Here is a 23,398-nt window from a genome sequence, read left to right as displayed (position 1 = left end):
CCCCACATCTTCACCTCAAACTGGGGCCAGTTCATGGGCATGCCAGGTCCACTGGTACTGCGGAACCATCTGAGGTCATCCTGGGCGTCGGCCCCTCGGATGGCCTGCTCCAGCTCGCGGTACACATGGATGTAGCTGTGCACAGGCGACATGGGGGAGGAGGGGACACCGATTCACCGTGATCTCATCCTCAGTGGGGTGCCAGAGCCCAATCAGGGGATTAGGGCACAGCAATTAGACAGGCCATCTCCCTGTGGGCAACTCCTGGCAGGCTCAGGGCCACCCTCCTCCATCCCCACCCTAGCCACTCTCCCATCCATCTAAGCACGTTTCTTGAGGACCTAGGCTGTGTCACCTGGTGCCCAGGCTGACAGTGCACTTGGAACCTCTTCCCTCTCCCCCTGCAGTCCCTCATTCCCCTTCCTATCAGCATCATGTAGGACCTGGGATGCCCCACATGCCAGCTATGCCCTCTGGTGGCGGGTCTGTGCCCATGCTGCCCGCCACACCCAGGTACCTGCTATTCTCAGCTAGGTTGAGGTGACGTTTGATGTCCAGCAGCACCTCCTTGAGGAAGACCAGCCGCTTTTCCTCAAATTGCTGGCACTGTTCAAACACCTGCTCCATGCCCTCCATGTACTGGGGCGTGGTCTTGCCCACGTCGTCGAGCACCTTCTCGTACTTTTCCTGTGTCTGTAGGCGCCAGGGTGGAGGAAGGGTGAGGACCGGGCCTGCAGCTCCTGGCCACCACTCTGAGGGGCCCTCAGATCCCAGCCTGCCCCCACCCCTCTAGCCTGCCGCCACCTTCTGCACATCCTGTTTGCACTTGTCCACTTTGTCCTGCAGCTTCTTCTGCTGCTCAGGCGTCACTGACTGCTCCGTCTTGCTGTTCATCTCCCGGGTCATGGCCAGCTTCTCCTCTTTGCAGGCCAGGTGGTAAGCCTTCTTGGCTGCCTCCAGCTGCGCGGAGGGGAAAACAAGGCTCAGGGCTCCCACATGCGAGCAGGAACAAACACAGTCACTCATCAACCCCTCCTACCTGCCTCCTGCAGCAGGGGCTGCGATCACCACTTTCTTAAGTGGCAGAAGGAATCCAGGCCCTGGCTCCATGGATTTGGGAGCCGTGCCCACCCATCTGTGGATGTTCACCTGGCAGCCAGGGCCTACTACCTCCGTGAATCCCATCCTATTGGGGCAGAGCACTGCCTGCCCCCTGTCCACCCAGGGGACACTGCACCCGCCTGCCCCTGCTGATTTCTCTCCTGGGGACGATGCTCCTTTTTCTCCATGGCTCTCTCCCATCAGGCATTGCTTGTCCCATCTATGGCTATTTCTGCCTGGAGGGCAGTGCTTGCTCCCTCTGGGGGAGAATCCCAGAGGGCAGGGCAGCTCACTCCTCCTGTGCACACCCTCCCTTCGACCAGCACCCCTCCAAAACCGCCCCTCTGAGCTCAGCCGCCCACCGCGCACCTCCTTTATCTTCTTGGCCCAGGGCTTCTGGGCCTTTCGGAAACCATCTTCAGCCTCCTTGGTCTCCTTGAAGCCTCCCATGATTTGTTTGTGATAGGCGTCCTTCTGCCAGTTCTTGACCTTCTCCAGGTCCTCATTCAGCAGACTGTTCTTCATCTCCTGGTGCAGCTCGCTCACCTTGTCCGCCTCTGTCATTATGGCACCCCAGGCCCGCTCCAGGCTGCCGTACTGTGGGCCTGAAGGAATGGCCGTGGGGTCAGGGGGGCTCTCATCACCCCCCACCTACAACACCCCCTCATAAGTCTATTCTCAGAGGCTCTCCCCTTCCTTCCCAAGGCTGCAGAAATGCCCTCCTCTGCCCTCCCCATAGTCCTGTCCATGCTCCAGGTCCCAAGGATAGCCACCACCTCCAGGAAGCCTTCTCTGACTGCCCTACCTTCAAACACCTCACCCTGCAGCCCTCACTGGATTCTTCTTGCATCATCTGACCCTGTAGCTAGGCCTTGCCCTCATGGGATTTATGGTCTAAATATCTGTAATGCCCAACTTGAAACTGCTCCAGATTCAAGGGGACCAGAGACTGTATAGCTAACTGTAATATGTGATCCTGGATTGGATCCTGGGGTAGCACAAGCAGTTGCTATAGTAAAATTTGCATATGGAATATATTAAATGTTCCGAATTTGATAATTGAACTATGGCTATGTAAGCAAACGTTCTTCTTTTTAGGAAATACATGGAGAGTTTAGGGGTGAAGGGGGATGATGGTTTCAACTTATTCTCAATTGTTAAGAAAAAAAATTGTGAATATATAGAGAGGGAATAATAAAATAAACCAGGTAAAATGTTAACAACTGGTGAATCTGAGTGAAAGATATGTCGTTCTCTGTACTATTCCTGCAATTTTTCGCTTAACATTTTTCAAAATAAAAACCGTTGTGCGTTTTGTTTTTTAAATCCCACTTTATAAAGCTTTATACAGTAATGCTTAGCAGGAAGGCGGGACGGGAGGGGAAGAGTGGCAGGTGTGGGAAACAGTGCCCACAAAGCCCCTCTGGCTGGAGGAGGCACGGTGTAGGCAGGTGACCAGACTGTAGCGGGGACGAGGTTGGGGCCCCGGGGCCGCGCACGAGAAGAAGGGCGGGGGGGGGGGGGGGGGGGGGCGGTCGGGGCACCTTTCTCGAGGAGCTGGCGCCAGCGCTTGGCCCAGTCGGTAAGCTGCTGCGCATAGGCTTTCTCGATCTTGGCGCGCTCCTGCACGCAGTTCATCAGGTCGTTGCACAAGCGGTGACCGTCATCGATGCGCTTCACCGTCCGCTTGTAGTTCCCCACCTGGCGGTCAAGCAGCGAGCGCGACTCCCGCGGGCTCCGGGCCGGGCCAGCAGGGGGCACCCGCACGCGGCTCCTCGGGCCCCTTTTCGCGCAATTCACCCTTATGCTGGCGGCCCCGGTAACGCCTTGCGGGGGGGAGGGGGACCTGGATCCCTCTAATCCGAGGCCCTAGCACCCCGCGTCAGATCCCACCGCCCGGACACACCCTCATCCCACTTCAAACAATTTTCCTGCTGCCACAAAATGTGGAAGGAGTTTACTAATCCGGACTTGGGCTAGAATGAATTATTCATTTCGTTCTTGTGAGTTAAATCTATTATATTTATATAGAACCATATAAGCGTGGAGTTGAGCTGCAGCTTCTTGCCATAATATTGTTTTGCAGACATCTCATTAAACACTTATTAATTTAGGTTTGGCGGTATTCGGTTTGGGTTTTAGGAGCCAATAGAAATCTTTTATGCTTTTTTTTCCCTCTCAAATATTTTGGAGACAACATTTTGGAGGCCCCTGAAATGCTGAAATGCTGGCTTCTAGTCTTGCCTCCACCCCTAAGTTGCAGAGAGGGTCTAGAAGCTCACTCCATTTCCACACACCCTGCCTACCTCACAGGGAGCAGCTGGGAAAAGCTGTATAAACTGTGAAGCGCTGCTCCTGACTGTGTGAAGTGTCAGGAATCTAAGCGAGGGACCCAAAGCAGAGGGTAAGGGGTGGGCGGGGGTGTTCCCATATTATGAAATGCCAGAGGATCTCTCCAGGGGTGGCACTGGGGGCAGTAGTCAACCCACTTTATGGCTACCAGCTGCCTGCCAGACACAGAGGCCCAAGGTGCCTGGGAGTGAGGCCTGAGGTCAGGGGGCAGGTGGGGAGTGGGCAGAGGCCCCGACCTGCAAGCAGCCAGGACCTGTGCAGTGTCATGTCCTCACCTCCCAGAAGCTGTCGGTGATCTCCTCCGGAGCCAGCGAGGCCTCGTCGTAGGAACCCGACATGGTGTGGCCGTGGGGTGACGGGTGTGGAAGTGCGATTAGCGGGCTCAGCTGCTCATGCGCTGGGAGGACAGGAGAGAGATCCCTAAGATGAGGGAACTGCTCTCCCCCCACAGACCCCATCCCAGGTGTGCCAGTTTGAAAGGGTGGGTAGCCCAGAAAAGCCATGTTCTTTAATATTTTGTTTGTTTTTTTTTTTTTTTTTTTTTACATGAGCAGGCACCAGGAATCGAACCCGGGTCCTCGGGCATGGCAGGCAAGCACTCTTACCTGCTGAGCCACCGTGGCCCGCCCCATGTTCTTTAATATTGATTCAATAGTGCTGGGAGGGATCTTTTTGATTAGGTGGTTTCCATGGACATATCTCCACCCTTCAAGGTGGGGTTGCTTACTGGAGTCCTTTAAGAGGGAACTATTGTGGAAAAAGCTTTAAAGGTGACACAGACAGAGAAGTTTGGAGATGCAGAAGGAAAATGCCCCTGGGGAAGTCATTTGAAGAAACCCAGAGAGAAATCTAACAGATGATGCATGTGCGCTCCCAGCTGACAGAGAAACCCTGAACCCATCAGTCTATTTTGAGTCAAGGTATCTTTCTCTGGATGCTTAGTCTGGACATTTTTATAGCCTTAGAACTGTAAATTTGCAACTTAATAAATTCTCTTTTTAAAAGTCGTTCCATTTCTGGCATATTGCATTCCGGCAGCTTTAGCAAACCAAACACCAGGCCTGGGTTTCCCCAGGTTTAGGGAGGCTCCAAGGGTACACGGCTTGCACTGGGATAGGGGCTCTATGCCCAGGGCCTGGCTGGCCCCAGATTCACCCTGTAGAACCCTTATGCCCAACTCCCTGGGTTTTTTCCACAAGCTCTTCAACCCCACCCCTCCCCTCTGGCCAAATGCACACTCTAGCCCCAGCATAGGCACCTCCTCTCCAAAGCCTGCCCTGTCCCCCAGAACCCATGGTGCCAGCAATCATTCTTGTGCTCCCAGACTCTTAGAATTAAAAGTCAGGACCACACACCTGCACATTTGCTTTATGTAAGCCTGTGGTTTGCTTCTTAGATACACACAGCAACTCAAAGCCGGCGATCCAGTCCATCTTTGTGCATGTCCTATACTCTCTCCCCAGAACTGGGCCCTGGAAGCCCCTGGGCTCAGTGAAGCCAGCTAGCTTCTCGACTCTGTCCATAGCAGGTGTTGCTGCTGGGGTCCTGAGTGGCTCCCCTCTCTCTACCTGCTTTCCCCTTAGCAGTGCCCACCCTGAACCAGGCAGATCCTTGCATTGGGTCCAAAAGACCTTCCCCCAGGTCCCCCCATGACCACACCGAACACCTGGGTTTTAGCTCTCTGGAACTTTCCCACCGGCCCTTGAACATAAGCTCCCTTGGAAGCAAGCAGTTGGCCCCCTTCCACCTCCAGCTAAGGCTCAGCACCTCCTCAGTCCTTCTGAGCTGCTGGGCTCTTGAAAATGCCCTTCTGGCTTCCCTCCTGTCAGAATCAGCCACTGTTATGTCTCTTGACAAGAGTCCTGGACATGCTGCTTCCTGGCCCACAGGTCGGACCATGGTGATCATGCAAGTGGCCGCGTCTGCCCTGGATCTGTCGACATGCATCACACTGTCCAATCTAGGTCATGTGCTACCCCAGGGCCAGGGTGAGCGCTCCCCCGCTGCCCTCCCTCGCCCAGACCTCGCTGCCACTCCAGACAGGAACGGTTCAGCAGTTAGGAGACAGGACCCAGAGGGACAGAGGCCTGGTCTTCCAAGGGATGGCCTGACCCCACTCGGGGCTGCCAGCACCAGGGGACGCTTTCCTACCTTTACACTGCAGCTTCCTTGGGGACCATGAAGCCTGACCGATGAGGGGGCTGGGAGATGGGCTGGCCGCTGCCCATTCTGTCCAACCTGGGAGTCCAGGGAACTCCCATCCCTTACCAGCAGCTGGCCTTCAGGGCAGGTGACCACAACACAGGAGGACCCCTGGTCTCTCAGGCACCTAACCATACTTTGTCCCTCTCCCCTTAAAAAAACCTCAAACTTTCCCATAAACTCATACACAGTGGGGGTGGACGAAGAAGGGGCTGGATGTCATCAAGGGGCAAAGAAATGAGTCTTGGAATTTTTTCTGCTTAATTTGTCACTTTTCATTTTGTTGTTTTTTTTGTTTGTTTTTTAGGTGCATGGTCCGGGAATCAAACCCGGGTCTCCCGCGTGGAAGGCAAGCATTCTACTACTGAACCACCCGTGCACCCAGCACTTTTCATTTTAAAAGCAGTACTTGGTTAATAAAGAACATTTTGAATTTAGATATAGAGAAGAAAAAGGCAGGGATATTTGGTGGAGAACTTTCAGATATCAGCCAACCAGGTTAGATAAGTATCCCGTAAGCCAGAACTCTTTCTAGAAGGCTTGACATCAAATAGAACTCTGCCATTTGGGACCCCTACATGTACAGTAGGGGTACTGGCAGGCAGGCAGTTTTCCCTTATGGGGAGGCCATGCTTCTCGCATCCATCACTGTGGGGAAGTAATCTGGTACAGCCTCGGTGGAGGGCAACTTGGTCTGATCTCTCACAATTGCAGAGACACGTATCCTTCACCCAGCAGAGCCACTTCTAGGAATTGCCCTCCAGCCAGTCAGGCAAACTGATGGATGTACAAGGTTATTTACTGCAGCACTGCTTGCAAAAGCAAAAGGCTGGAAACAACCCAAATGTCTGTCTGCAGGGGACTGGTTAGGTATTTTATAGCGCAGGCTGGCAATGGAATTCTCTGGTCCTGAATGGAAGCATCCCAAGACATGTCGCTAAAACAAAACGAGCAGGGTACAAAACAGTGTGGCTACCGATGCTTCCGCTCATCTGGGGAGGGGGAAATCTATATACATGTATATGTATGCAGAGAATATTCTTGGAAAGTCACCCAGGAAGCTGTTAATGGTGGTTGCCTTTGGGGAAGTGGGGAGATGCATAGCCTCTTCACTCGTCCTTCTGTCTCTGGCTTTGTATGCCCCCTTGGTCTGTTCCCCACACAGTAGCCAGAAGGAAACCAGAAAAACCTAAGTCAGATATATCACTTCCCTACTCAGAATCTTCCCCCAGCTCCCCATTTCTTCCAAGAAGGAGCCTGACTCCTTGCCAGGCCTGAGGCTCCGCATGACCTGCCATCCCACCCCACCCCTTTACCTCTCGACCTCATCTCCCACTCTTGCTTCCCTCCTGCTGCACCAACCTCCTCCAACCCCAGGGCCTTTCCACAGCCCCAGATTTCCAGATAGGTCATCCCCTTACTTCTTCAATGTGAACTCAAATTTCCTGGTGCCCTCCATTTAAACCTGCAACTCCTTTTCCATCCCCAACACACGCCTTCCCTTCTCTTTTTCCTCACTTAATTATTCTCCATAGGACTTGTCATCGTCCAACATGCTCTCTGCAGAGAATATTCAGTATATTTAGTGTCTTCCTCTTCCACTAGGATGTCAGCTCTGTAAGGGTCTCCTAGTATGCAGAGCAGTGTTTGGCACATAGTAGGTGTGCAATACATGTTTGCTGAATGAATTAAGCGTCAAGGGCCTTCTGAATCATTCATTCAATAAATAGCAGAAATGGTGAATCTTGTACCCCAGAACCAAAGGCAGTCACCCTGCACACACCTACTATTGAGTAGGTGTTCAATAAGTGTTGATGGTGACACCAACAACACGTAGAATCCCACAAGAAGGGATCTTAAGTCCAACCTGCCCTTTGCTCCCAGGGCCCCTGCTTCTTTCTGGCATCCCCTTTCTCTTCCCTTCGTCAACTCTTTGTGTCCAATTCTAGGGTCTCTTCCTCCTTGAATCCCCCATGAGGATTCTGCCCTCAGGATGGCTGGCTCCCTCCCTCCTTAGGGACCTTCAGCAGACAGGTAGGATGGGCTTTGGGTCATCACGTTATCCAACCATCTGTCTAAGTCCCATCACTCCACTCTCCCTCTATATCAGCAACCACTACCACCGCCATTTCTGAGCACCCGCTCTGGGCCAGTCTCTTCATACACTTGACCTCCAATCCTCGCGACAAGGGAGGGAGATGGGCAGTGACCTTCTGTTTACAGATGAGGTGTCTGAGACTCAGAGGTAAAATCATTTGTCCAAGGTCACACAGCAGGGAGGAGGGGAGCCAGGATCACCCCCAGGGCTCCTTCCCCTGCCCCACTCTTCCCAGGTTGGAACTCTTAGCCACACCTTGCTGTGCTGTCTCTGTGGCTCAGGGTTGGAAACTTGCTCTCTACAACAAGCACAGAAACAGGGACCAGATTAGCACAGTAGTGGCACAGACAGAATGATGGAGTGCAAATGCCAACTTGCCACTTCCTGGCTGTGTGACCTTGGCAAGGTGCTCAAGTACACTTTGCCTCAGTTTCCTCATCTGCAAAATGGAGGTGATGATACCACCTCTCCCACAGAGACGTTTCAAAACAGGAGCCTCGCCCATCTTTCTGGAAGCCCCCACCCCGCCCCCACGCCGTAGTCTTCCATGAGGATGTTGGGTCTTGTCTGGGATCCCTGGGTCTCCAGGCCCTTTGGGTAAAGTAAAGGAAGACCCCAGTGCTGGCTTCCTTTCACCTTCTCTTTGGTTTAGAAACCAAGCTATGCCCCACCCCCTCTATCCCCTCTAACCTAAGGGCCCCTAGGCTGTCCCCAAGGTGGTGAGGGAGGGAAAGAGAGAATAGAAACACTCCTCGGAAGGCTGAGGGAAATAAAGCCCGGGGTGAAGGCTGGAGGACCCAGGGAAGCTCGAGGCAGAAAAGACCAGCTGGGCCTGGACGGAGGACGTAAAGCCTCAGTTGCTGCCTCCCAGCCAGGAAAGGAGTCAGGCACCCTGCACGTCTGGCTGCACACCTCTGAGGACACAGCAGGCCTCTCGGGCTCCGCCTCAGCCGTGGCCCCATCTTCCCAGACCTTTGCTCCCTCCCCCCCAAGGCCTCTCCTGGGCAAGTCTTGGTCAGCCCTTCACCATATTTTCCCTTTAGCCTGCACCACAAGGCCTCAGGCCCACTCCCTCCGGAAGAACTCACCCCTTAGCGTAGCTCCTCAGCCCTTCTCTGTCCCCAGGTTGAATGGACAAGGCTGCGGTTCATTCGGCCACGTATGGATAGAAGCTTTAGAGGGTTCCAGGCGCTGCAAGCTTAGGAGGGAGTAAGACTGGTCCTTCCCTCGTGGAGCTTACAGTCCAGTACGGGCAGAAAGCTAAGAGGTAAATATGTGTTTACCAAGCTAGGAGGTGATAGCAACTAAAAAGAAAATCCAGGCAAGGGAATGGGGCAGAAGGAGGGTGCTGTTTCTACAAGGTGGTCAGGGATGGCCTCTCTGAGGAGGGGACACGTGGGCAGAGGCCTGGGTGAAACAGGGAAGGAGCCAGCGAACCTGGTGGAAGGTCCTTCCAAGCAGGGGCAGAGTTAAGAGCTTAAGGGTTAAGGGGGAAGAGAGAAATGAGGCAAAATAAAGTGTCAGTGCCTGAGAGATTTCCAACAGAGTTGAGAGATTATCCCGGAGGTTATTCTTACGCATTATATAGATATCCCCCTTTTTAGTTTAACGTGTATTAAAGAAGCTAGAGAGAACTGCCTGAAACTGCAGAGCTGTGTTCCAGTAGCCATGTTTCTTGGTGATGATTGTATAATGATACAGCTTTCACAATGTGACTGTGTGATTGTGAAAACCTTGTGTCTGACGCTCCTTTTATCTACGGACAGGTGAATAAAAAGTAGGGGAAAAACAAATAAATAATAGGGAGAACAAAAGTTAAAATAAATTGAGTATATTGAAATACTAGTAGTCAATGAAAGGGAGGGGCAAGGGGTATGGCATGTGTAAATATTCACAAAAATGATCACGGTGATGAGTACGCAACTATGTGATGATATTGTGAGTCATTGATTGTCCACCATGTATGGAATGTTTGTATGTCAAGAACGCTCGTATGTTTGTTTGTTGTCTACAATAAAAATACTAAAAAAAAAAAAGAGCGAGAGAGCTTCAGTGGTGGAGCGACTTGGAAGGAGGCTGGTGGGGGCGGGGCTAGAGTGAAGGGAGCTAGGGGAACAGGGGTAAGAGAGGGGGGTTCCCAGGGCCTTGGAGCCTCGGGAGCAGGGGGTCGGGCTCTGGCTTGGTTTAGATTGCACTCTCAAGGGAACAAACTTGTCCCAGACTTGGATCCCCATGGGGAAAGGGCGGTGCTGGGCTGGGGGTGGGGGCTGCACCCACCCTGCAGGACCACCGCCAATGCCGCCGGCTGGGTCTGGGAGCCCACACTGCCTGAGGAATAATCTAGAAGTTCCAGGGGATTAACAACCTCAGAAGCATCCCTCAACCGAGGCCTAAGCTCACAGCCCCGGTGTGCTCTCCTCTCAGGTGGGCCACGTCTGAGGTGTCTTCCCCACAGGGTCCTGGAGTTCCCCAGTGGGACGGAGCCCCATTGCCTGCAGCGCCAACTCACTGGAGAGCCCACCCTTTACTGGCCGCCTTCCCTCTCTGTCCCACGCCCCTGTTCTTTTGTCAGTGTCTCCAGGAACCACCATCCAGTGGAACCACTTCTAATCACATCTTTGTCTCTGGGTCTGCTTCTTGGGGAATCCCAACTGAGAGGTCACAGAAGGGGAGGCAGGAGAGGGGAGTGGTGGGGAGACAGGCCCTCTGTGCCCCGGGCTCTGGGTGTGTCTCTCTCCTTGAGACCAGCCGCCTGGCCCCTCTGCAGGGACCCGTCATCCCCTGCATCCGTGTCTTGTGGAGAGCAGTGGCCACGTCTGCTACTCTCTGGCCGCAGCTCCAGGTGGGTGTGCAGCAGGCTTGCTCTGTGGAGTAGGACTCAGGAATGGACTCTGAACACTGGCCCTCTCCCTACAGCACCCCTGGGGGTGGCTGGAGCAGGTCCTTCTCCCCTGCCCAGCTGGGTGGAGGTGCTCTGGCCACGGTTTGGGGTAGAGAAAGGCAAAGGAGCCTGATCCTCGCTGTGCAACTCTGGTCTACAGCAGTGAGCAAGACAGAAAACTCCCTGCCCTCCTGGAGCTCGCATTTCCAAGGGGTTAGACAGACAATAAATAAGATAAATAGGTAAACAATCAAGTGTGTCAGAAGGGCCTAAGGGCTTTGGAGAAAGATAAAGCAGGGAAGGGGACAGGGATGGGTGGGCATGGGGGCTGGGGGTGTTCCATTTTATACTGGACAGTCAGAGAAGGCGGCTCTAAGAGGGTGCCATTGGAGCAAAGACCTGAAGGAGATGAGGGAATGAGCTCTGGGACATCTAGGGAAAGAGCATCCAGGCAAAGGGAATTGCAAGTGCAAAGGCCCTGAGGTGGAAACATGGCTGCCATGTTGCTGGAGCACAGGGAGAGGGGGACAGAGGTGGGGGCGAGGTCAGGAAGGGGGTGGGGACAGGCGGAGGGTGCAGAGCACGGGAGGCCTTGGAAGTCAGAGTGATGCTTCTGACCCTTCCTCTGAGTGACATGGGAGTCATTGCAGGATTTGACAAAGGAGGAGCATGATCTGGTTTAGGTTTCAAGGGGTCCCTCCAGGTGCTGAGGAAGAGGGCAGCTATGGGAGGGTAAAAGGGGAAGAAGGAGCTGCTAGGGGGCGGCTGCGGTCCTCCAGGTGAGGGAAGGCGGGAGCTCAGACTGAGGTGTTAATGCTAAAAGTCGTAGAAGTCAGATTCTGGAACTGCTGTGACAGTCGGCCAACAGAATTTGCCAATGATTTGGATGTGGGTGTGAGAGCAAGAAGGAGGAGTCAAGGACAGCCTCCCAGGTTTTAGCCTGAGCTGCTGTTCCCTGGGGCGTCCTATGGGAGGAGCAGCTTTGGGAGACTGGGAGGCAAAAGGAGATGCCTCCTTTGCTCTCCTCCAGTGCGCCTGCATTGGGAGGCACAAGAGGAGGGGCCAGCCTGGAGCCAAACTGCTTGCCCAGTCCCCGGCCCCGGCCCCCTGGCTGAGCCCCAGGCCTCTGAGGGCTCCTGGGGCCTCCCTTGAGCCCCACTCTGGCACAGGGAAGGTTGCTGCGGGAAGATGCCAGGCCACTGACACTGAGACCCTACCTGGATTCATAGCAAGCCCTGGGCTGGGGGTTCACGGGGTGCCGTGGGGTGGAATCAGGCAACATGTCCCAGGAGGCCATTCCGGTGGGTGCCCCAGAATTGGTGGCAACAGAATGCGGGAGAGGGAGCAAGCAAATACAGACCCTGACAGGGGCATGTGGGACAGAAAGAAAGGAAAGGGGGATACATGACCTAGAGAGGGCAGGGCCAGGACGGGAGGGGTCAGGCCGGGCTGCACTGGCTCGTGCTGAAAGGAGCAGCTCTCCAGGCCCCACCAGCCCCTGCTCTGGCGGCCGATGGAGGCAGGGGCTGGTGCCAGCAGTCCGGCAGGAGGAGGGTCTCCTGTTCTACCCCACGAATGAGAGAGAGACAAGCCTTTGGTTCCAGCTCTGTTCCATTTGCAGACACAGAGGGAGGAGGGTGATGGGATTGGGAGGTGCAGGGAGAAAGTAATGGTGTACACAGGTCACTTAGCTGCCAGCCCTGGGGCACATTTGCAAGCCATCCCACCCACCCCCCCTGCTCCTGCCAACTGCAAGACCTGCCCTCTCACCTCCCAGACTCTTAACTCCAAAGTGGGAGCATCATGTGTCCAGCACACAGCAGGAGGGCAGCTAATGTTTGCAGAAATGAATGAAGCCATGCCAGCTTCTCAGCACCTGCATCCCCACCCCCATCCCATCACATGACCCGGGGACCCCTCCCTGGCCCCTGTACCAGGTCTTCTGACCCCCAAGTACCCAGGGGAGGAGAAACCCCGCAGTGCTGGTGCCAGGTGCCAAGCGAAGGACCTGCCAAGCTCTTAGGGGGTGCCAGGCAGAGAAGGCAGGTGGGAGAAGGGGGCATACTCACAGTTGTACATCCCAGCCCCTCTGCCCCTCTCAGGCTAGGAGCCCCTCCCCAGGCTGGGCAAAGCTCTTTCAGCTCCTTCCCAGAGCAAACCTGGGCCAGGCACACCCATCCCACCCACTGCACTCCTGCAGGCCCCTCCCTGCCCAGAGCCAGGCGGTGCAGCCCAGTTCCTCCCCAGCGCCCAGCCCCAACCCCTCCTCAGCAGCCAGCAGCAGCTCCTCCGCAGTGCCCTGCTCCCCCAGCAGCGAGTCTGTCCCCAGGAGCAACGCAGCGGAGGGACGGAGAGCGGGGAAGGGGGGCACAGGCACCTCCACCTCAGTCCCAGCTTTGCTCTCTTTCGACCCAACTTGAAGCCCCTGCCCTGGCTGGAGGTGGTGACCGGGGTCTTTTGGGAGATCTGAGGGTAGCGGAGAGTTCACCAGGTCTGCAGGGGAGGAAAAGGATGCCTTGTGTGGGGTGGGGTGGAAGAGAAAGGAGGCAGACCAGGGGGCTCTAAGCCCAGTGCCTGGGTCCGTGCCCCTTAGGGAGGCTGCTGGGGAGAGGGGCTGACTCTGCTTGTCCCAGAGGGCCGAGCCGAACAGCGCCCCCGGCTGGAGCAGCACCCTCACTGCTTCCTGCCCCCCACCCCCCACCTCTCTTGCCTCAGGATGGGGAGGGGTGGCATGGTGGGCCCCTAAAGGCTCCGGCCCCCTTCAGCCCATTCCCCTGCAGGGAAGGGGCTTTCCTGTAGAGTGGGAACCTGTGGCAGTGACAGGGACACAGAGGAGGAAAGGAGACAGGGGGCTTGGTGCCCCTGATGGGGAGGGTTCAGTGTCTGCAGAGGGGCCTCCAGGGAGCTGACTGGTCCCCGTGCTGCCTCCCCACCCAAGCACACTGGCCTGGCCCCTCCTGCCTGTATGGGTGAATGGGGTGCTTCTGTCCTCCCATCCCCACCCCAAGCCAGGGGCTGCTGGTGGAGAGGCCGGGGGAGCCCCAGGTCCCCACTCTCCATACAGCCTCCTCCAGCTGCCCCCATCCAGAAGCCTACCTGGGCCTGTCTGGACACCAAGCTGGGGGCAGGTAGGAGCTCACTGTCCCCGCTGGGCCAGCCTGGGGTCCGTGATGGCAGGTGGGGAGGGGGCCTGGCGCTCAGCCTAGGGGCTCTGTCCTCTTGGGCTCCCTAAATCGCTCACTTGCTCAGGAAGGCAGCAGCGCCAGAACTGCAGGAGCCAGCTCCCCGCACCCCCCCACCCGCCTCCTCCCTTTTTTCTCCTCCCCGCTCCCTCCTCCCGACCCGCCTCATTCTCCAGCCACCCACCTCCTTCTGCTCGTTTCTATGGCAACTGGGCAATGCCCCACACAGACAGCCTCCCTCCTGTGTACACCAGGGGACGCACGCCTTCTACATGGCACCACATCAGCCAGGGTGCAGGCTCACACCACACTCACGCAGCCGCCTCGACTTGGGGGGCACCCTACTCCAGCCCCTCCCCTCTCTACCCCCCAAGATTCTGCCGCCCAGCACCTTCTCCCAGACATTATAAGCTGCACCTTACCATGAATTTCTCTCCAGCCCTTAAAATCTCAGAGCATGCTACTCTCTCAGTCATCTCTGTTTGTTTAATCGTTTGTTCTCTCATTCAGTCATTCTTCAAAATTTTATTTTGAGCCTTTTCTGTGCCCAGCAGAATGTAAGATGCTCGGCCATAGTCTCATTTCACAGACTGGAAACTGAGGTCCACAGGAGTGAAACAACCCATCCGAGAACCAAGGTTCCTGAGCTGCGTGTTGGCAGCCAAGACCTTGTGATTCCAACTCTGGTGCTTCTCCCAGGAAGCACTACACACCCCTCCCAGCACAGGTCAGGCTCACACCACACATATTGGTGTATACACACCAGTGTGGGTCCGTGCACGCATGCGCCCCAACAACCCTCTTCCTTATATTTACAAACACCCATTATACACATTTGCACATGCACATTTCCACAAGTTTGCACCCACCTATACACGTGCATGTGTGAACGACACACACATACACATCATTTGTAACACTAGCAACAGAATGCACACCTCTTTGAGACGCACACACACCCCATATATACGTGGATCCAGAACACCCAACACACAAACCTTTCCTACACAACATCACAGCCACACACGTAAGTCCCCAGCCCTAGCCTCATAGGAGTGGGGGCTCAGCGACACAAGAAAAAGTGTCCCAACCAGGGGATTGAAGGATGAGCCGTTTCCTGGGAGAGGATTTGATTCGCTACTCTGTCCCACCCAGACATCAGGCACTAATCTGCCCGGTGCAGTGTCTCAGGTCTGCTGCTGGAGGGGAATGGGGGGCAGGTAGAGGCAGGGTCCACCCTCCCCCACCCATTCCCTTCCTCCACGCCAGAAATCCTCTCCCTGGTCCAGACAAGGCTCTGGCTCTTGGAGCACAGCCCCCTTCCCTAAGGGAGCTCATATGCCCCCAGACTGCTAGCCAGTCCTTGCACTTGGAGTTCTGACAGGGAGAAGTAAAATAAGCTCCTCCTTTCCCAGAGGGAATCAGGGCTTGGGACAGCCCTGCATCGCCCAGGGGCCACTGCCGTACAGCTGGGGAGGGGCTGCAGAATGCGAACTGAATACACAGCCCTAAAGGGTCAGCACCAACTCAGAAAGAACTCTGGCAAGGATCACAGCAGCCTCTGGGCTCCACGGCAATTCTCAGGGTCCCCACACACCCCAGAGGGGACAGGTACAACCGGAAAGAATCAGAAACCCACTGAAAATAAAACAAAAAGCTGCCCATTAGTAATGATGATAGCCACTTCCTTATTTCATCAAATCTAAGACGCTTCTCAACGAAAAGACTGCCGCCAGTGCGTGCCATCGGTTGTACAAACTATACAAAATCAGAGATGTTAAAATGTCAGAAAAGGAAATGTTTTTGTTGGAATAGAGGAGATAGGGCATTTCATTCATTCAGATCTCTACCAGGCACGTACCATGTGCCAGACGCTGTTCTAGGCACTGGGGGACAGCCCTGAGAAGCCCTCGAGGAGCTGATGACCTAGTGGATTTACTCAGCTGCTGTTCCAGGCCTCAGGGCCACTCCTGCAGCATCTCTGGCTGTCATAGCAGCCCTGCATGCTCAGGCCACTGCACGAACTAGGACAGAAGGGGTCTGAGAGATCCAACAATTTGTCCAAGGTGACAAAGTCAGTAAATAGCTGGGCTGGGCCCTGAGCCTTGAGCCCGCCAAGCATTTTACTGTGCTCCCCACGGGTCCCATCAAAAAGGATCTGAACCGGAAACGTGGCAACAGATGCCCAGTTTCTAGAAGTTCCGCAGCCAAATTCGCTTCTCATCTTCAGATCAAAGGCAGGACTGGGTTGCACACACGAGGTGCCAGGCGAGTGGTGGACACCAAGGAGGAAACTGCCCTACCCCACAGTCTCCCGCCAAAATAAAATGACCTTAGAGGTGGCTTCCAGCCAGGCCCGCCTTAGGCCAGAAGTCTGACGTCCTTTGTCCCCAGGCCCCGGAGGTCCCTGGTGCCCGGAGAGCAGAGGCTTCCAGGAGAGCCTCAGGCAGGGGACAGGGAGGGATTGAGTTCCCAGCTGCTGTTAAGTCGTTCCCCTGCCCGCCTGCCGGCCCCCAGCCCTGGCATCATCTTTCTTCTAAAGAGCTGGCCTCACTCACTGCTGGTCCAGGGATACCAAAGACAACTGCCCCCTACCCCCACCCTTCTGTTAGCCTGAGCCGGCTCCATCTGCTCTCTAAGAGACCCCTGTGCTCCCACCCTCAGGGATCCCTGTAACAGGTCCTGCTGGAGAAACTGATCCCTTCTGCCCCCCACTCCTCCCCCAGCCCAGAGAGCCTGCACCCCACCCCACCCCCATCATCAGCCTGACCTGGCACCATCCCCTTCCCTCTGCGTCATCACTTGTAGGGCCCAGGGATATCCCCCTACACCACACAGGCACACATCATGCCTCATCTCAGCCCTTATTCCTGTGGGACCTTAACCACATTCTAGTCCCACAGGCAAGATCAGCCTTCAAAGGAGAAGGAGTCGTTGCCCAAGGTCACAGAGCAGATGTCCCCAGAACCTTCTGTCACCCCATCCTCCCCCAATCCAAAAAGCATTCACAGCCTCTCCCTCCCCAGCTTTGCACTTTCCCCAACGCCAGGGCAAATGCAATCAGGGATCATTTGCATCTCATTTGCATGATGTTCCCATGAATGTCCCAAATTCCTGCCCAGGACAGGTCAGGCTGGCCAGGCCAACTCTGGAGAAACAAAATGGACAAGACTCCACCGAGGGCTCCATGCAGGGACTCAACATGAGGGGTGGGCACCGGGGACTGGGGGGTCTGACAGGGCCCTGGGCTTCCATATTCAGACCCTGAAAGGTGCACGCAGGAGGAGCGATGGGTGCTAACTGCACACCTGCTAAGTCGAGGTGCTGTGCTGGGCGCCTCACAGGCTTTCCCTGCTCGTTTGCCTCAGTGAACCATTTTAAAGGTGTGGAAATCGAGGCTCAGGGCAGGTGAGGCCTCACTACCCAGAGCGCGGGTGTGAGGACCAGCAGCTTCGGCATTGCCTGGGAGCTGGTTAGAAATCCCCAGGCCCCCTCCAGACTTGCGGAATCAGAATCTGCACTTGAGCAAGGTCCCGGGAGAGGAGAGTGTGAGCAGCCTCCGGTTCAGGGGCCAGCCCTATCAGACACAGCTGGAAGATTAAGCTGGCGTCGAAACCGAGGTGCATCTCACTGAACCCCACGCTAGTCTCTTTAATACCTCTAACAGATATTTCCCAAGCACCGGTCCAGGTGCATGAAAGGGGGAGACACATGATAAAACTAATAATAAAATTTCAAGTGGTGGTCGGTGCAATCAGGAAAAATAATGTGGGGTAAAGAACGGCGTAGGAGTGGGATGCCCATTTTAGAATTTGAACAGAGATCTAAATAAAGGGGGGAAAGAGGATGTGACACTATTTGGGCAAGAGTGTTTCTGGAAGAGGGAAGAGCAAGGCCAAATGCCCTAAGGTGGCTGTAGGCTAGGAACACTGAGAACCCTCAAAACTGATAGGGTGGACAGATGGATGGATGGATGGATGGACAGACAGATGGATGGATGTGTGTATGTATAAATGGATGGCAGGCAGAATAAGCCAGGCAGAGGGGAAAGTGAATAAGGAAGAGCAGGCAAGGTCTAGATGTTAGAGAGCTTTGTGGGTAAGGACTCTGGGTTTTTTTGTTTTTTGTTTTTGTTTTTGTTTTTGTTTTTTTTGCATGAAATCGAACCCGGGTCTCCAGCATGGCAGGCGAGAATTCTGCCACTGAGCCACCGTCGCACTGCCCTGGATTATATTTTAAGTATAAAGAAAAGGCATTGGTATTTTTGAGCAAAGGAAAGAACAGATCTGATTGATGCTTTCAAAAGATCACTGTGGCTTTGTGTGGAGAAGTGACTGGAAGACAGCAAGGATTGAAGCAGGGAGACCAGTTGAGAAGCTTTTGCAGTATTTATTCCCAATAGAAATGAATGCATGGGGCTGTGTGTCCAACAGGACTCACAGCAGGTTTGCTCATAATAACCCCAAACTGGAAACGACCCAAATACCCACCCACAGATGGACTGATAAATAGATTGTGTGGTTTATTGCACACAGTTGAGCTGATTTGTTTTTATTGCTGACTGGGATTTCATTGTACAAATTCCACCACACAGTTTATTTATACCATGGAATACTATACAGCAATGAAAAATGTCCTGCTGTACAACTATCATCACAAGGATGAATCTCCAGGCATCGTGCCAAGCAAGAGAAGTTAATCTCAAAAGAACATACAGAGTGGGTTCTAGTTCTGTGAGTTTCAAGAACAGGCGAATCTGGACTTCCAATTCCAGGACGAGATGGAGTAGATGCGCCTCTGTCTATTCCTCCTGCCTGTTCAGCTAAAAACCCCACACACTGTATATAAAACAAACATAAGAAGACCCTAAAAGGCGGAGAGAAGAAGGCAGAACAACTGGGATCTCAGGACCCAAGGAATGACATGGGAGTAAGCTTCCTGAGCTTTCTTTTTGCCTAGTCTATCCCAGATTGGGTGCTGGAGAAGCCAGCAACATGGACATGCCAAAGAGTATGAACAAAAACACCCCCTCCCCAAAAGAAAAAGGCCTGCTCTCTCCAGTCAAAGGACCAGAAAAGGGGCAGCCAAGTGTGATTGAAACTTGTGGACAATAATTGTCTTACTCCAGCCAAACATCACGGGGAAAATCTGCAGCCCCCTTGCCTCTCACCATCAACAAAGGCTGAACTGGACGCCTGGACTTCCATCTGTCATGGGGTGCTGGGGATCAGAGAAGGCCAGTGGGGAGCCAGCAAGTTCATCCCAAAAGGGGGTATCAGCCCCTCCTCACTGTAGGGCCCGTGGAGATCTCATGGGAAGCCTGGACCCCCACCCTCACCCAGTGCTGAGGCACCTCTCCTCTTCCACACTGGAGCAGTGTCTGGGGAGGCCTGGGGGAGTCAGGACTTTTGCCTCCGCCCAGCAGTAAGGAGCTCCCCCCAGCCAAGTCAAAGGAGGCCAAGTAGAAAAACCTGGACCCACCCCCACCTTGAGGTAACAAGTTGGCACCTCCGTTCCCCACCAGGGCGGTGTCAGAAAAAGCCTGCTAAAACAGAAGATGCAAATAACATCCAGAGTCTCACAACATAATGCCCCAAATGTGCAGGATACGACAAAAAAAAAAAAAATCACTCATCATGCCAAGAGCCAGGAAAATCTGCACTTGAATGAAAAGGCAAACAGACACCAAAACCACAATGTCCCAGATGACAGGAATTATCTGACGAGGGTTTTTAAGCAGTCATCATAAAAAACGCTTTGGCAAAGCAGTTACAAACACATAATGAAAACAACAGGAAACCTCAGGAAAGACACAGAATAGATAAAGAATAAATTGAATTTTTAGAACTGAAAAAAAATCCCCGGATGGGTTCAACAACCAAATGGAGACAACAGAGGAAAGAATCGGTGAACCTGAAGGTAGAGCAACAGAAATTACCCCAGCTGAACAGAGAGAAAATAGACAAGAAAAAAAATATATAAATGAACACAGCTTCGGGGACCTGTGGGAGTTGGTTTGCTGCCCCGAAACTGAGGGGATTGGACCAGCCAAGTGCTTTCTAAGCCCCTCACCACCATGGCACCCGCCGTGTATTTCTTTACCCAAGAGACACCGTGTCTTCAAAGATTCTCATCCACCAAACCGCACGTGCTAAATGATTTTTTAAATATTGGAAAACCTGAAGTTTTACTAATTACCCAATAGAGTATCTGATCAACATGGAATAACCAACATTTCTACAATGAATTGAGAAAATTCCCATCAAAAGCAAAGAGCTCGGAAGTATTCAATTGAGTTGGCTGCCTTGGCTTGGGAAGCATTCCATTTTGGAACCGAATTTTTTGCAATATTCAAAATAGCCGAGTCCCTCTCTGGAGTTTTGGGGGTCTCCAGCTGAGATTGACTGGACAGGGTGTCCTCTCAGTAAGAGCCTGCAGGCTGAGCGCCCCCCACGCCCATGCGAGCCAGCGCACGGCCAGGGGACACTCAGGACGTCGGAGGCTGTCCTGTCCACGATGCCACTGGCACCAGGCATTTTATTTATTAGAACTCAACAAAATTGAAAATTCAGATCCTAAAAACAGACATCAGCGCCCCAGTCGCACTAGCCGAGTTTCATGGGCTCAGTAGTCACAGAGGGCGAGTGGCTGCTGTGTCAGACCGCAAAGCAATCGAAGGTTTCCATCCCTGCAGAAGGCTCCAGGGGGACACCCCTGGAAGGGATGATAAAAGAAATACAAACGCGGGTGTGTCCAGGGTCCCGGGCTTGCTGGGGCCCCCAAGCTGAGTTCCTACCCGTTCTCGCTGCTCCACGGCTCAGATGATGAGCTGGGGCTGCATTTCTAGGACAAAAAAAAAAAATTTTTCGCTCCAAAACCGTGCAAAAATCACACTTAAGGATGCAGCCAAACTTTCAAATCACAAACTATATTTAGAGAGATGATTAAGCTCCTGATAAAGCAGCATTACCAATAATAACACTTGGAAGTCACCGAGCAGGTCTCCTGCCAGGATCCAATTTCACTCAGGATTCCCCGCACCCTACAAAGAGGAGCGCGCAAGGGGCTGCACATTTGACGAACAGAAACCTCTTTTACCCTGTGAGTCCCATGCTTTGGGTTCTGTAAGAGTCCTGCATCTATTTCTAAAGAAAGAGCTTGCTCTGCAAGGGACAGTGTGGAGAGGAGAAGGTGGTGGGATATCGGATGCATTGTGAAAGGAAGTTGTGGTGGCAGACAGTGCTGGCTTTCTAAGCAATAGCTATTCCTCCTTCGTCTTTACTGACCAGAGTCCCAATTTCATGGAGTGACTTGGGGGAAACATTGATTGGCCTAAGGCACGGTTTCTTAACCTTGGCAGGATTGACATTTTGGTTTAATTCTTAATTATGTTTATTGTGGGACTGCCTCTGTATTGTAGGAAGTTTAGCAGCATCCCTGGTCTCCACCCACTAGATGCCAGTAACACCCTGAGTTGTGACAACCAAAACTGTCTCCAGACATTGTCAAATGTCCCCTGGAGGGCAAAGTCATCCCAAGTGGAGAACTGCACTGGTCTGAGGCTTAGACTCTAAGTCAGGGGTTCACAAACTTGAGTGTGCATCACATTCACATATTAGGCCCCACCCTCAACGTTTCTGATTCAGTAGGTCTGTGGTAGGGCTCAATAATTTGTATTCTACTGAGTATCCAGGTAGTGCTGCTGCTGCTGCTGATTCAGGGACCCCACTTTGAGAACCAATGTGGCACTCCCATTCCCCTGGTCAATCAGACCTGAGGGCTTCCAGGAAAGATTTCCTCACTGGTGATGAGAGATACTCAGCAAGAAACAGCCCCGCACCTCCCTGGACACTGTGGGATTTGTATGTGACGTATGGGGCTATGGCAGCCATCTTGCGATGCTGGGGGCTGCAAGCTAACTTGAGGTCAAACCTACCCAATCAGGATGGAAAGAAGCTGATTCCTTAGTTGCATAACTAACCAACCCATCATCCTTCTAAAGAGATCTTGATGAGCAAGATAACGAATCTTCCTTATGGTTAAAGAAAATGCTTCCCAAACTTTGTTATCCATTAGATTCACCACCGAAACTTTAAAAACTCACCCCACACCACTCAAATCAGAATCACTGGGTAGGGGACCCAAACACAAGTATTTTTTTAAACAGGTAGATTTAGCTATTTAACACAAATAGCGACCCACTGAGGGCACGCACCGTTCTAGGCCCTGGAGATACAAAATTGAACAACTCAGGCCATGGTCCTCGCCTGAATGGAGCTGATGTGGGGGAGATTACCATATTTCCAATTCAGACTGGGGTCATCTCTTCAGGTTTTCTGCCTCCTTTTGTGTGACTTTTTGGAATTTTTATTTTCCTAAAATACTATCCATTTCACTTAGATTTTTTGCATCTTTATAGACTTTCTTATAATTAAGCACCCCCCCATCTGTGAGCATACCCCCTTTCCTTTAAATCATATTTATGTATTTAATTTTCTTGAATTCATAATACATTCACACGGTTCAAAACTCAAAAAGTATGTAAAGACATAAAGTGAAAATTTTCTCATCCACATCGTTCTCTCTCTATCTCCCATTAAAGTAACATCTATCTATCTAATCATCTATCATATATAATTTATTATGTAAACCTCCAGGGATATTTTCATGCTTACCTACACAAAAAAATGATTACACATTCTTCCCTCCTTCCTTCCTTCACAAATTGTAGCATCCAGTGTCCATCATTGCACAGTGCTTTGCAAACATCAGGATTTTTTTAAACACCCCCAGGTGTTCCAATGTGCAGCCAAGTGTGGGAACAGCCCTCGTAAGCGTGGCTGGGGGATCAGCAGCAGCAGCTTTCCTGGGGGGGCTCCTTAGAAAAAGGAGGATCTCAGGCCTTACCCTAGACCTACCACTCAGAATCCGCATTTTCAATGATGATCCATGCGATTCATATACACAACAGAATTCAAGAAACACTGGCTTCAGCCATTTTGAGTTGTTTTTTCTATTATTTGCACCCCAATTGCTACAATCAATGGGCCTGCAGGGCTCTCACATCTGAACATGGGGTTCAAATATTTAAATCACATTGAAATGATTCTTTCAAGAGAGACATGAGTAGTCGTTCCAGAGAGCAATCTTGTGGTGTCCTCAGAAAGCTGTCCATGCCCATGCTATGACTTAGGAGCCCACCTCTAAGATACCCAAGAGAAATTTGCACAGGTACTCAAGGAAACAAACAGAAAAACGCCCTGTGCAACTCTGCTACAGCTGAAAAGTGAGAAAACCAAATGTCCATTACTGGGAAAATAGGTGACATTTACTCAACAGCTACTGTCCTGAATGCTTTACATGGATAACCTTGTTTAATTTCATTTAACTCCCATTAGTATCCCATTTTACAGATGCTGAAACTGAGGTGCAGAGCGGTAACTTGCCTAGAACTCAGGGCACAAGGTGGGATTTGAATCCAGGCAGTCTGGCTCCAAAACTGGCTTAAGCATTACGCTAGCTTGCCTCAGGGGGGCTGAAAATCTCTCCTGACCCCCTGTCCTTTCTACACAGATACGTCCC

The 23,398-nt window shown here is 52.8% G+C and overlaps 1 protein-coding gene across 3 annotated transcripts in view; it reads right to left on the bottom strand.

The window, feature by feature from the left end:
* The window catches only part of PACSIN1 (protein kinase C and casein kinase substrate in neurons 1), a 70,654-nt gene that overhangs the window by 2,675 nt on the left and 44,581 nt on the right, over window positions 1-23,398 (bottom strand). For 2 of the 3 annotated variants that reach the window (XM_077159210.1, XM_077159212.1), the window contains exons 2-7: window positions 3,729-3,850; window positions 2,646-2,802; window positions 1,471-1,706; window positions 805-960; window positions 518-693; window positions 15-135 (exon numbers count right to left, since the gene is read on the bottom strand). In XM_077159210.1, coding sequence (XP_077015325.1) covers window positions 15-135; window positions 518-693; window positions 805-960; window positions 1,471-1,706; window positions 2,646-2,802; window positions 3,729-3,850 — 968 coding nt within the window. Of the gene's footprint in view, window positions 1-14; window positions 136-517; window positions 694-804; window positions 961-1,470; window positions 1,707-2,645; window positions 2,803-3,728; window positions 3,851-8,841; window positions 9,014-13,730; window positions 13,946-23,398 lie in introns of those variants that run through there. The other variant, XM_077159211.1, reaches the window with a different exon arrangement.

This window comes from Tamandua tetradactyla, chromosome 5 (genome assembly GCF_023851605.1).
Source record: "Tamandua tetradactyla isolate mTamTet1 chromosome 5, mTamTet1.pri, whole genome shotgun sequence".
NCBI lineage: Eukaryota > Metazoa > Chordata > Mammalia > Pilosa > Myrmecophagidae > Tamandua > Tamandua tetradactyla.
Note: the sequence above shows the minus strand (reverse complement) of the source record. Positions and strands in the feature narration are given on the sequence as shown.